Here is a 13350-nt window from a genome sequence, read left to right as displayed (position 1 = left end):
CCCGGCCGTATTATCAAAATGACAGATGGACGCCCATCTTGTTTCAATAATGCGGGTTTCCCCGCCCCTTCGTGGGGCCGTCCTGCGAGGATGCCCTCGTGAAAACTTGGGCGCCCCATTCAATTACACTCCTCAAAGTCAACATGGATTTAGTGAAGGAAAATCTTGCCTCACCAATGTACTAAATTTCTTTGAAGGGGTGAAGAAACGTGATAAAGGTGAGCTGGTTGATATTGTGTATCTGGATTTTCAGAAGGCGTTTGACAAAGTACCTCATGAAAGACTCCAGAGGAAATTGGAGAGTCATGGGATAGAAGGTAGTGTTCTATTGTGGATTAAAAACTGGTTAAAAGATAGAAAACAGAGAGTAGGGTTAAATGGTCAGTATTCTCAATGGAGAAGGGTAGTTAGTGGGGTTCCCCAGAGGTCTGTGTTGGGACCGCTGCTTTTTAACATATTTATAAATGACCTAGAGATGGGAGTAACTAGTGAGGTAATTAAATTTGCTGACAGCACAAAGTTATTCAATGTCGTTAAATTGTGGGAGGATTGTGAAAAATTACAAGAGGACCTTACGAGACTGGGCGTCTAAATGGCAGATGACATTTAATGTGAGCAAGTGCAAAGTGATACATGTGGGAAAGAGGAACCCGAATTATAGCTACGTCACGGACCAAGAAAGTGATCTAGGTGTTGTCGTTGATGATACGTTGAAACCTTCTGCTCAGTGTGCTGCTGCGGCTAAGAAAGTAAATAGAATGTTACGTATTATTAGGAAAGGAATGGAAAACAAAAATGAGAATGTTATAATGCCTTTGTATCACACCATGGTGTGACCGCACCTTGAATATTGTGTTCAATTCTGGTCACTGTATCTAAAAAAAGATATAGTGGAATTAGAAAAGGTGCAGAAAAGGGCGACTAAAATGATAAAGGGGATGGGACGACTTCCCTATAAGGAAAGGCTAAAGCAGCTAGAGCTCTTCAGCTTGGAGAAAAGGCGGCTGAGGGGAGATATGATAGAGGTCTATAAAATAATGACTAGAGTGGAACGGGTAGATGTGAAGCGTCTGTTTACACTTTCCAAAAATACTAGGACTAGGGGGCATGCGATGAAGCTACAATGCAGTAAATTTAAAACGAATCGGAGAAACTTTTTCTTCACTCAACGTGTAATTAAACTCTGGAATTCGTTGCCAGAGAATTTGGTAAATGTGGTTAGCTTTGTGGAGTTTAAAAAAGGTTTGGATGGCTTCCTAAAGAAAAAGTCCATAGACCATTATTAAATGGACTTGGGGAAAATCCACTATTTCTGGGATAAGTAGTGTAGAATGTTTGTACTTTTTTGGGATCTTGCCAGGTATTTGTGAGCTGGATTGGCCACTGTTGGAACAAGATGCTGGGCTTGATAGACCTTTGGTCTTTCCCAGTATGGCAATACTTAAGTACTTATGTACTTATGATTAGAGTAGAAAAACCCTCTCTCAGCCGCCCAGTCAAGTCCCCTCTGTGATAAAATGAAAATATATTTTTTAGCACATGGTTTATGGATGCAGATCACAAAATTACAGAAAACACCTGAGCATGTCACGCTGTAAACCATTTAAAGCTGCAGTAAGCATGCGCTAACTGAAGTTTAATTAAACAACTTCCAAGGATGCAATCAATACTGAGCAGCATAGATTTAGGTGGAGAGTATGCATGTAAAAGCTGTTATTCTAGTAATTTAGATGCATATGTGAACATGTGTATATAGCAATAAATCATGACTCTTTAGCAGTTCACATTATGGAGAGAGATTATAAAACTAATACAAAAATAACATTCATCAGGAAAATGGCCCCTTTCAAATAATTGATCAACCCCACAATTCTCTACAACTAACCGCATTGATTGTCTTACTAGTAATCCTCCCTTAGTTTTGCCCTGAAGAAACTCTTCTACAGCCCTAGGGGCCACAATTGAATATATGTTCTCTTTAATGGTAACTAAATATTTGCAAGGTGATTTCAAGAAACATGTTGCACCCAGGGTAACCACCTTGACCCTCTTCAAGGCCTGCTTTGCTCTGGAAACATCAGTGAACAGATGCCCTTAGATCACAAAACATGTGCAACTTGTTATAAAAATAAAAAGCTTTCAATGTCATAATCTTGTCAGATTCTAGAGAAAATGTCACCCAAAAAGTGGCCTATGTAGAAACGACATCCAATCATGCCTCCAAAATTACACACCATTCTCAGTTGTCAGGGGGATGCCATCTCAGCAAAGCCACCTTCAGTTTGTTTCTCCAAAATCTTAGATGAAGAAATATTACATAACTTTGGGACCCTCTTATTAATCTGTGTTAAGCATTTACCCCTGGATTCTATATATCACGCCTAGCGTTCCGTGCCAAAATCTAAGCAGATTCTATAACAATGCACATAACTTAATTGGCTTAACAAGCCTATCAGCATTTTTAACAGCACTTAACAAGCAATATTGAGCACTCATTGGCAATAAAACATGTATAACTCACTAATGGCCCTGTTTACTAAGGTGCAATAGCATTTGTAGTACATGCTAATGCTACAGTCACCCATATGGGTGTCTCAAGCATTAGCATGCGCTCATTTTTAGTGCACACAAAAACGCTAGTGTGCCTACAGCGCGGCTTAGGAAACAGGCCCTAAGTGTATTCTGTAATACACAGTGCCTAAATTCTAATTGCAGAGCCAAAAAAGGGCATGGCTATGGGCAGGGAAATGAATGTTTCTTGGGCGTTCCAAAATTTACACACACTCTTATAAAATATACCCCTCTGCGCCTAAATCTATGCGACAATATTTACACCATATTTTCCTTGGTGTAAATGGATACACATAGTTCTAAGTGCAGAGATATCAACTAAGCATATTCTATATACCGTGCCTAAATCTAGGTGCTGCTTACAGAATACGCTTAAGCAGAAATTTATTCTGCACTAATTTTGCAGGCGCCATATATAGAATCCAGCCCTTAGGGGTCAATTCTGTATAGGTCACCAGAACTTAGGTGTCAAAATACAAGCAAAATGTTAGGTGCAAGCACTATTCTATAACTGTGTCTTTATGGCCCGATTCCATTATAGAATACTAGTGTAGGCCTGCATTTTATGCACCAACATTTTGGCATGATCACTTATGCCCAGTCTATGGCAGACGTAAATGTATGCAGCTAAATGTTAGCACATACACACATAGCTTACAATATTCTATGTGCTTCCCGCATGGCCCAACTATATGCATACCCCCTTGAAGTTACACACCATCTCCATGATTCTATAAAAGTCGCCAAAAATTGTGCACGCAAATTTAGGCACAGCCCCGATTTGCGTGCACAATTTAATAGAATAACAAGGCAATTAGTGCCAATTGGCTTTTAAACAAGCAATTATTGGCACTCATTAAATTTAATTGGAACTTATGCATGTAAATTCAGGTGCGGGATCCACACCTAAAATTTATGTGTGACCCAAAAAAGGAGGCGTGGAAATGGGAGGGTCATGGGCATTTTGAGGCAGATCAGGGGCATGGTTTTGAGTTATACATGTCATTATAGCATATAGGTGCTCCGCGCATGAATTTAGGCGTGGGCATTTGTACCACATTTTGATTGGAGCAAATGGTGGTGCCTAAATTTATGCGTGACCTCCTCACTTAAGCGTTATTGTATAAACCACGCTGAACTTTAGGCGCAGCTTATAGAATACCGCTTAAGCAGGTTTTTTTCAGTAACAATTTTTTAGGCACCATTTATAGAATTCACCCCTATAGCACTTATGTGCCACATAATGCTTATATTTGCAATTACACATGTAACTGCACTCAGTCACCATTTTATAAGGTAGCACCTAACTGTATCCATCATACCTAATTACCTAATTGCATGAAAATTGGGTGCACATTTTTGCACGACAGATTATAGAATAAGGTGGTTAACATGTGGTTTACCATATGTTAATTGCTACCGAAAACCGTGGTAAGGGGTTTTGGGATATTCTAGCAGTTACTGCATGGTAAATTGCATGGGAAGCATTTTCTGTGTTTGGGGTAAATGGGCAGAGAAAAGACATGGAAACATTATGCACATATCCTCAGATTCTATATAGCGTGCCTACAGTTATGTGCGGTTATGTGTTTAAATCTAGGCCACTTGTCTATTAGATTGTAAGCTCTTTGAGCAGGGACTGTCTCTCTTTGTTAAATTGTACAGCGCTGCGTAAATTGCGTTAAATTGTAGTAGTGCTCTAGAAATGTTAAGTAGTAGTAGTAGTAGTAGGCATAGACGAAATGCCCACAGATGAAAGGGTTGGCGAGTCCTTTGATTAGCGCCGGCGATGGAACGTCAACGCTCTTGGACCTGGAAAAAACAACTCCACTGCTCCCGAATTATTCAACCACCGTGTCCAGATGAGTGGAGGAGTGAGTTAGAGGCATATGCTGAAACGGAAGATGTTTACAGCAGAACCCGAATCGGCAGAACCATTCCTAAACACCTAAGAGAAATCAACTTGGAGATTTTGGCTCTCATGGAGGTTACATTGAATACCAGCTGGAAGGCGCTTCGGGACCTAACAATGGAAGTAAATAATTTTGTTTCAGATATAATTTTATTACAGAGTTACATGGACAATTTAACTGAACTCTTTGAGAGTGAAAAATTGATATAACAAATGATTCTACACGAGCAAGAAGTGGTTATGATTTTGAAAATGATAATAGACCAGAAACTTTGAAAAATAAAATGAATATTATTATAGATGATTAATATTGAGATTATTGTTTTTCCCAGAGTTCCGGGTATGACTACTAAAGTTTTCCTCAGAAATATTTCCTCAATTATTACTTTAAAAGGAGTGAAGCCTGTGAAAACTGGGATTACTTTAATCAGTGGGATTTGAATTAGAGACTTAAGTATATGTATTGTTAAATAACTTCTGGTTTTTAAAAGAGAAAGAATGTAATCAGATGTATTATTTCCAACTAATATTGGACAATAAGTAGGTTTTCAATGAAATGATTTGACTATACACCGTATTGGCCTTGAAGAAGCCAACCAGATGATCAATGTGGAATAATGAATTAGACGAGTAATATCTGGGGATAATCAGGTTAATACCACGTTTTTTTCTGGTTTACGCAGGGTTGTGTGTGTAAATCTAGGTGTATTCTATAACTACATGTGTAGATTCATTGTTTTAACAAGCTGTTAAGTGGTTAACAGCTCTTAAGAAGCAATAATGAGCACTAATTGGCAAAAATTAGAATTTACACGCATATATTGCGAAGCATGCCACAAACGTCAAAACAAAAAAAACACATACACGTGTGTTTCGGGAGGGGGCAAAGGCGCTCGTCAGGAACGTCCTGTATGGATGGCCTTGCCCCCCCCCCCCCCCCCCGCCCGAGGTCACAGCTGCTCCCCGCTTCCCCCTGCAGCACAGAAATCCAAACTTTAGCAGCCCCGGCCCCCCTCCCTTCCTCTCTTCCTTTCTTTTGCCCACAAGTCCGCTTCCTGCCATCCTCCGCCCCTGTGCCCCACCCCTGCTGCCCCCCCTGAGGTTGTCGCCGCCGTTCCCACTACGTAGGTTACTTATGTCAGACGAGGGCGGGCCCAGCTCAGGGAAGGAGAGACGTCCTGAAGACTCGCGGTGATCAGATGTTCTTCTTGCCCGTGCAGTGCCTTCACACAGAGGTGAGAGGCACTGAGCGGGCCCGGTAAGGTGGGAGGGGGCCCGGCGGAGGGGGGAGCAGTGGCGACGACCTCAGGGGGGGCGGCGGGGGTGAGGCACGGGGGCAGAGGATGGCGGGAGGAGGAGCTGTGGGAGAAAGAAAGGAAGAGAGGAAGGGAGGGGGGGTCCTGGCTGCTAAAGTTTGGATTACTATGCTGCAGGGGGAAGCGGGGAGCAGCGGCGACCTCGGGCGGGGGAGCAAGGGGGTGGAGGATGGCGGGAGGTGGAGCTGTGGGAGAAAGAAAGGAGAAAAGGAGGGAGGGAGGGGGCCGGGGCTGATAAAGTTTTAAGTTTTGTGCTTTTTAATGCAGGGGAGCGGGAAGCAGCGGCGACCTCGGGCGGGGGGGGGGGGCAAGGACGCTCATAAAGGACGCTCCTGACGAGCGTTTTTGCCCCCTCCCTCCCTCCTGATTTTTTTTTTACATTACAGTTTGGAAGCCGGGCAACCCTAACGAGAGGTACAGACCTCTCTTTAGCTTTCTGGTGGTTTTCCTGCGTTAGGGCAAGCGGTAAACTTTGATGCATCTCATTCCAATAGGGTTTCTAAACAATTTGCTCATCTGCATTCCGTTTTCGTTAGCTGCTGTCGTCTTCGGAAAAAGGCTTTTAATGCATGTCACGGTTTAAAACTTGTTCGTTAAAGGGTTGTAAAAGGGTCATTAAAGTTTAGTGCATCTGGCCCTAAGCACGCTATATAGAATCCAGGAGAAAGTGGGAAATGTTCACATAGCCTAGTTTTGAATACAATGCTCTTTTGCCCAGGGGCATGGCTTTGAAATTTGCTCTCCACATGACTATTTAAGCACTTACTTACAGTGAATATTTTGAAAACTTATCGATTAGATAATCCCTTTTAAACAATTGTCAGAAACTTACAGCTTTGGCAGTGATTTTCTGTTGGTCCCCAGCATCGACCAGTGCATGACTTATGACATTTTCTACCTGTGGAACAGAGAAAAAAGATCCTCAAATTCTGTGCAGTGAATACAAATTTGAAAGATAGCTTTTGATAAACTTCATATGGTAGTCTTCACAAGTACTGTGTGAAACAAATGTAAAACAAGCTTAGAAAATAAGATTAAATAAGGCCTTATGAATCTTTTTTTAGAGTAGGTTTTACTTGATTCAAAAGTATCTTGTCTTTTTCATTGTGTCCTTAAACACTTTAAACCTCAGGAGTGAAATGATGCTAGGTCCTCTGAATTTATGGGATACTAGCTGACAGGCAGATGGTCAAAAGCCCCACGCTGTTCCAAACTGTGCTCTAAAATAGCGCTGGAACAACGCGGGGCGCTATTAGACCTATGATCAGAGATAATGCATGCAAATTTAAGCAGCAAAATTATCTCTGATCATGGAGTAGAAGTGCGGGAGAATTGTGCCTGAGCATGCACTCAGCATAATCCTCCCGCACTTATTTGACAGGTCTGGAGATCGGAAGATGGACGTCCTCAACTGCCCTGTTGCAGGGACGGCCAAATTTCAAGGGGGTGTCAGAGGTATAGCGACGAGGCAGTTGAGGACGTCCAAAATTGGATGTTTCTATGAGAAAAACGTCTTTCTCATAAAAACATCCAATTTTGGACATCCTCAACTGCCCATTGCAGAAACGTCCACATTTTGGACGTCCTCAATTGCCTTCGCTGGCAGGTTTGCTGTAGGGGGGAATGTGGGCCTGCCAGCATGCAAATGCATGCTGGACAGGGCTCACCATTCCTCCCCAATGATCTGCAAACCCTAACGCCAGCTCGGAGCTGGCGTAGGGTTTGTCGCGGCCAGCAACCCAATCTTTGGCGCGCTGGTCACTGATCATTGGGGATGAATGCGTTAAGCGCTGATTAGCATGCATTTGCAAGCTACTTGAGCTAAGAGCCCTGTTTAGCATGCATTTGCATGCTACTTGCGCTAAGAGCCCTCAAGCGCGTTGTTTCACACACTCGAGGGCTCTGATCATGGGGCGGTAGCAAACGCTGGTGCTAGTATGGCGCTAACAGCCGCTAGCGCCGGTGTTTGCTTTTGATCATCTGCCTGTGAGTGTGCTATGTCAATGTGCTTGTGCTTGACTTTGTGGGGCATAGTTATATCAATGTGGGCTACCATTGATACATGTTATTTTACCACTATCTTGTGCTATTTTAGCACAGGGCCTATTTTATGCAATGAAACCTAGTTACTAATTATTGAAGTGTAAGGGTGTCTATATTCTCTCACATAAAGGAACTCAGAAATATGAGATAAAAGTGATGACCAGAAACCAAGAATCAGTTCTAGACCCAATGGGAAGTTGCAGAATAGGCCTGGTCGGTGAACCACAGAATCAATCCTTGAGAGAACAGCTAGAAAACAGGAATCATCTGAGCTTTATTTATTTATTTATTGCATTTGTACCCCACATTATCCCACCTTTTTGCAGGCTCAATGTGACTTTTAAGAGAGACTGCCCCAGCTCCTCCAATAGGAACAGGCAGGTATTTCTCTCCAATCCACTCCCAGGGTGGTGCTTAGAGGAAGAGTCTACTGCCTTATAAGAAGTGGAAATTTGGGGCACAGCTTAGTCTCTCTCTGGAGAGGCCACGAGAAAGGATGCTGGAGCCAAGTCTGAAGCCTGCATCATTTGATGGAAGGTTTCTTGTTCATTTTTACCTGTTAGTTTTGTTATGTTGTTTATTTGTCCACAGGCTACCCATTTTTGAGTACTTTTTGAATAAGTATAAATGATAGTATTTGCTTGCCAGCAGGTGGATGCAACTGCAAGTAGAGTCATACAGGTGGTAGCAAGCAGGCAGGCCTGACCCCAACAATATAATATTTGTTTTAGATCCTTTGTGTGCTACAAGTGGATTTGAGATTAAAAAAAAAAAAAAAACAATTTTCTGAATATGTTTGGTTTACATATACAGAACTGTTGTTTGAACTTTGCCAGACCTTGTTGTTGAACCCTATGGGGGGGGGGGGGGGGGGGGAGGGTAGAGGCCAGGCTTGCTGAGACCTCAGGGTAACTTCCCCAGACACTGACTTAAGTGACGGTAACCTCATAAAGTCAAGGACCTGACTTTTTGTTTAGAGAGCAGAGATTTCTGTACTGACAGGAGCCTGAGGACTTGTGAAGAGTGGTCTGCACATTAATTTGGACCATACCACTGGATGCAACATCTTAACAGATACTTGGCCCATGCCCATAGGAAGGCAAGGCTTTAACATAGGGTTAACAGTAAAATAACACATCTTAACAGTAGCCCACATTCATAACTTGCCCTCTGAATGTTTTGGGCTTCTCCTTTGCTCCTGCAAGGCTTGGACTATTCCCTGCAGCTAGAGGGAGGGGTGGGAGAGGTGGCCCCAGAGGGGATGGGAAAGGGAGGGTGAAGATAAAGTAGGAGTGTGAGCCAACTAATTACCATGCTCTGGTGGTGTGTACTGGGGAGGGGAGGGAAGGGGAGAGGGTGGGGGAAGGGCTGGTATGTGTGTGTGCTAGGGGAGGGGTGGTATTTGGGTTTGGGTGAGGGGTTGGGGTGTATGCTGGTGGGGAATAGAAAAAGATATTTTGAGCACAAATAAATACTGCACTTATCTTTACTACAAATTGGACTACATGAATCTTTGGATTGGATTTAATAATTTGATATACCACTAAATACAACTGTGCTTAAGTGATCAGCTCTGTGTGTGTGTGTGTGTGTGGGGGGGGGGGGGGGGGTCATCCTCCTCTTTTTCTGGCTGCTGCAATTGCTGCTGTATGTCCTCTGGCAGGGGCTTTCAGCCCTCAAGAAAAAGATCTAAGTCATTGTAGACAATTCCCTGAAATCGTCTCCCTAGTTTGGGGCGTTAGCCAAAAAAAGCAAACAGGATGCTAGGAATTATTAGGAAAGGGATGGTAAATAAGACCAAAAAGATATAATGCCTTTGTATTTATCCATGGTGTGACCTCACCTTGAATACTGCATTCAGTTCTCATCGCCGTATCTCAAAAAAGATATAGTGGAATTAGAAAAGGTTCAAAGAAGAGTGACCAAAGTGATAAAGGGGATGGAAGGATACAGAGGTTAGGCCTCTTTAGCTTGGAAAAGAGACGGCTGAGGGCAGATATGATTGAGATCTATAAAATACAAAGTGGAGTAGAATGGTAAAAGTGAATTGATTTTTCACTTTTTCATTAAGTACAAAGGCCAGGGGACACTATATGGTAATACTTTTAAAACAAATAGGAGGAAATATTTTTTTTTTTACTTAAAGAAGAGTTAAGCTCTGGAACTTGATGCCGGAGGATGTGGTAACGGTGGTTAGCTTATCTGTGTTTAAAAATGATTTGGTAGCATGGAATGTTGCTACTATTTGTGTTTGCCAGAAACTTGTAACCTGGATTGGCCACTGCTGGAAGCATGATACTAGGCTAGATGGACCATTGGTCTGACCCAGTATGGTTATTCTTATGTTTTTTGCAGTGCAAAGTTGTGCGGCATGCATCAGGCCATGAATATCTTGGCAACCTTTTCAGGGCTGTAAAGGAGCTCTCCCCTGGAATGGTAGAGACATCTGAATCTGTTTTTCACCTGGCTAAAGGTATGCTCAGTGATGGTGTGGGCGTTCTTATGGCTCTTATTATTTTCCTCCTCCACCTCATTTTGAGGGTGGACATTGGGAGTCATTAGCCAGGTTCGCTGGGGGTAGCCATGGGGGCATCAGGATTCACAGACATGGGTGTGTATTTATATGTCAACCTTGTGGAGTGCGGGTCATGGGTGTGAGTTCTGGGGGCATCTTGAGGGAGGGATGGTGTTGACATAAGGAGGGAAGTGGATATGGGGACTGGAAATCCCATTACTGCTTACCTAGGAGCCAGCCACCGCTGATCTCTCCTCGGTGATACCTGCAGTTGATTCCAGAATACTGCAAGATATATGCATCATGGGTGAACCCCAGATAACGAGTACACACATCCACAATCTCCCCCTGAACATCACACATGACTTGCATGTCCATGGAGTGATATGATTTTCTATTCCTATAGGTATCCTTGTATGCCTGGGGGGTCTGAGTATGACATGTGTGCAGTCATTGATGCCAGTGACTGAGGGAAAGCAGTCTATGACGTAGAACTGAGCCATGTTCTGGAGGACATTGGCAGGAGTGAGGAATGTAATATAGTTTGAGGTGTGGGTGAGCAAGGCATTGAGCAGCTGGGCAAGACAGTTGAAGATGGAAGGCTGGGTGAAGCCTACATTGACTGCTAGCACTGACTGAAAAGTGCCGGTGGCAAGAAAGGCGAAGGAGGCGGTGACCTTAAGGTGGATTGGAATTAGATTATTCCTGCATATCATGGCTGGAGGAGGGCAGTCCTATCAAAGTGTCAGTCACAATAACATTCAGCACATCCATGATTGACATTCAGGTGTCCCACTACCACAGGTGCAACCCACTAAGCCCAGTAACACCACTGTGAACTCCTCCACCTACTGAACCCAGTGAGACCCAGCACTCACACAAACAGCAGCAACACAAGGCACAGTGACAAACTGGGAGTGGACAAACACAGGAACAATAAGAGACAGAAGGCAAGCAGGTATGGAGTGTGAATGGGAGGTTTGGGACAGAGGCGGAGCCAGGTTGACTGCGCGGGGGGAGCAAAAGTGTCGCGAGAGCGGACTTCCACCTGTGCCAGCGCACATTTTCAATGCAACACGACGAGAAAAAAATAGGCGCCGGCACCAGCAGAACTCCGTTTGGGGAAGCGGCCGCTCCCCTGGCACCCCACCTAGTTACGTCACTGGTTTGGCACTTTGGGGACAGTGAGGGTTTGGTGGGGGAAGGGGACAAGAAACAGAGCAAGGGATGGGTGTGGCTGAGGGCAAGGTGTAGGCAAGGACTTGAGGAGGTGAGACAGAGGAGGCAAGGCAGAAATATAAGGGTCAAAAGTTTCAGACTGGGGCAAACAAACAAAGGTAACAGACCACTCAGCAACTTTCCATTCTTTTTGACAAGCCAACAATTCCACCTCTCCACTCTCCAACTTAGCAAAATCACAAATGGGTCCAAAGACAAGTTTGGTCTTGAGTTAGTCACTTTTAAAGCAGATCTAAATCATGAAGTTTTTATTTCTAACAAAAAGGTTGTTTTGCTTTCTGTTACTGCAAAAAAAAAAAAAAAAACAGTACATCAAGTAAGACTGCCCATCCACATGCTCACAAAACTCCCACTCTGAAAAGGTTTTTCTTTTGGTGAATATCAGACTTAAACATGTTCTTTTTTTTGGTTTGATTATATGGCTTAAACATTTTCATGTGAGCCACGTGTCCATCTGCCCCTTATGACATTTTTTGCATGTTTTTTTTTCTTTAGATTATGAGCCTAATAGTCTAATTTGTTTTTATTAGCGCTTTGATAAGAGAAGCACATTTTTATATTGTCTGTAGGGCTGGACACTAAGCACAACCTTACAACAAAACTGAAATTACAGCTAACATTTGGTGTGGCATTAACAATTATGAGTCTAATAGAATAACCAACCCCCTGTTTACTGAACTGTGCAGCAATGCCAACATCCCATTCAAAGTGAATGGGCTGTGTCTGCATTAGCGCACGACAGCCAATAGCATGGCTTAGTAAACAGGGTGCAAATGTTTTACTGAATTCTTTATTCAGTCCAATCCCTTTACTGAAACAGAAAGATTAACTAGAAATTCTCTCTTAGCACGAACTGCCCACAGCAATTCATTTATTTCTAGAGTCAACTGTGGTATATGCATATTCATGAAACTATAGTGTTTACTGTTACAAAAATCAGTAGAAAAACTACATTATGAGAAATGTGTCCTCCATATCTGGACCTGTAGATGCAAGGTAACTAAAGAGCACATGAAGGAGGAAGCAATCATCTCACACTCTGTTGCAAATATGGCCCAGTAACTAGTAGCTAATGAAAAATAAAACATAAATAGGAAATTTGAAAATTATATGATGTTAACTTATTATAGCCTTCAAACCATTATGAAAAAAAATACCCAAGAGGGAATCTCAGCAGAAAATACAAAAAGGAACAAAAAGCAGAGAGGGCCAAAACATGGAGGCATCAACACATGTCAAACACTCAAAGCCTTTATTGACAAACTGATCCAACATGGCCGTGTTTCAGCATGATGCCTGCATCATGGATCAAAACTAGAATTCTGTCTCTTGTCTGAATAGTCCAAAATCTACAAGTGTATGAATACAAAGATGCATATCAAATTTTCTTCCCAAATGTAAATCACATTGCTTCAAATTCACAGATTAACATGATTTTCTTATAGTAACAGGGACACCACTCTCCACCACTGTTCCCTCTAAGCTAAGCAGGAATCCTCCAACTGCATTGCTGCCAGTAGGTGGTGGTACTTCAATATTATGTTTTCAAACAAGAGAGACAGGCAAGTTCTAAGGATGCCTGAAGAGGTTGCCTGTGCCTCACTACTGAAAATATGATAGTGAAACAGCATCCCCCTCCCCCCCCCCACACACACACACACTAGCAGGACTGTAAGTAGAGGACTCCCACTCATCTTAGAGGGAGCAGTACTCTCCGCTCCTTCAAATCATTATACTATTCTATATAACCTGCA

General features: G+C 42.9%; 1 protein-coding gene across 1 annotated transcript in view; it reads right to left on the bottom strand.

Annotated features, from left to right (window-relative positions):
• Nucleotides 1-13350, bottom strand: part of ERBB4 (erb-b2 receptor tyrosine kinase 4) — a 1861028-nt gene that overhangs the window by 618856 nt on the left and 1228822 nt on the right. Inside the window, exon 5 of the mRNA XM_030209189.1 lies at nucleotides 6632-6697. Coding sequence (XP_030065049.1) covers nucleotides 6632-6697 — 66 coding nt within the window. The remainder of the gene's footprint in view (nucleotides 1-6631; nucleotides 6698-13350) is intronic.

This window comes from Microcaecilia unicolor, chromosome 7, assembly GCF_901765095.1.
Source record: "Microcaecilia unicolor chromosome 7, aMicUni1.1, whole genome shotgun sequence".
Classification (NCBI taxonomy): domain Eukaryota; kingdom Metazoa; phylum Chordata; class Amphibia; order Gymnophiona; family Siphonopidae; genus Microcaecilia; species Microcaecilia unicolor.
Note: the sequence above shows the minus strand (reverse complement) of the source record. Positions and strands in the feature narration are given on the sequence as shown.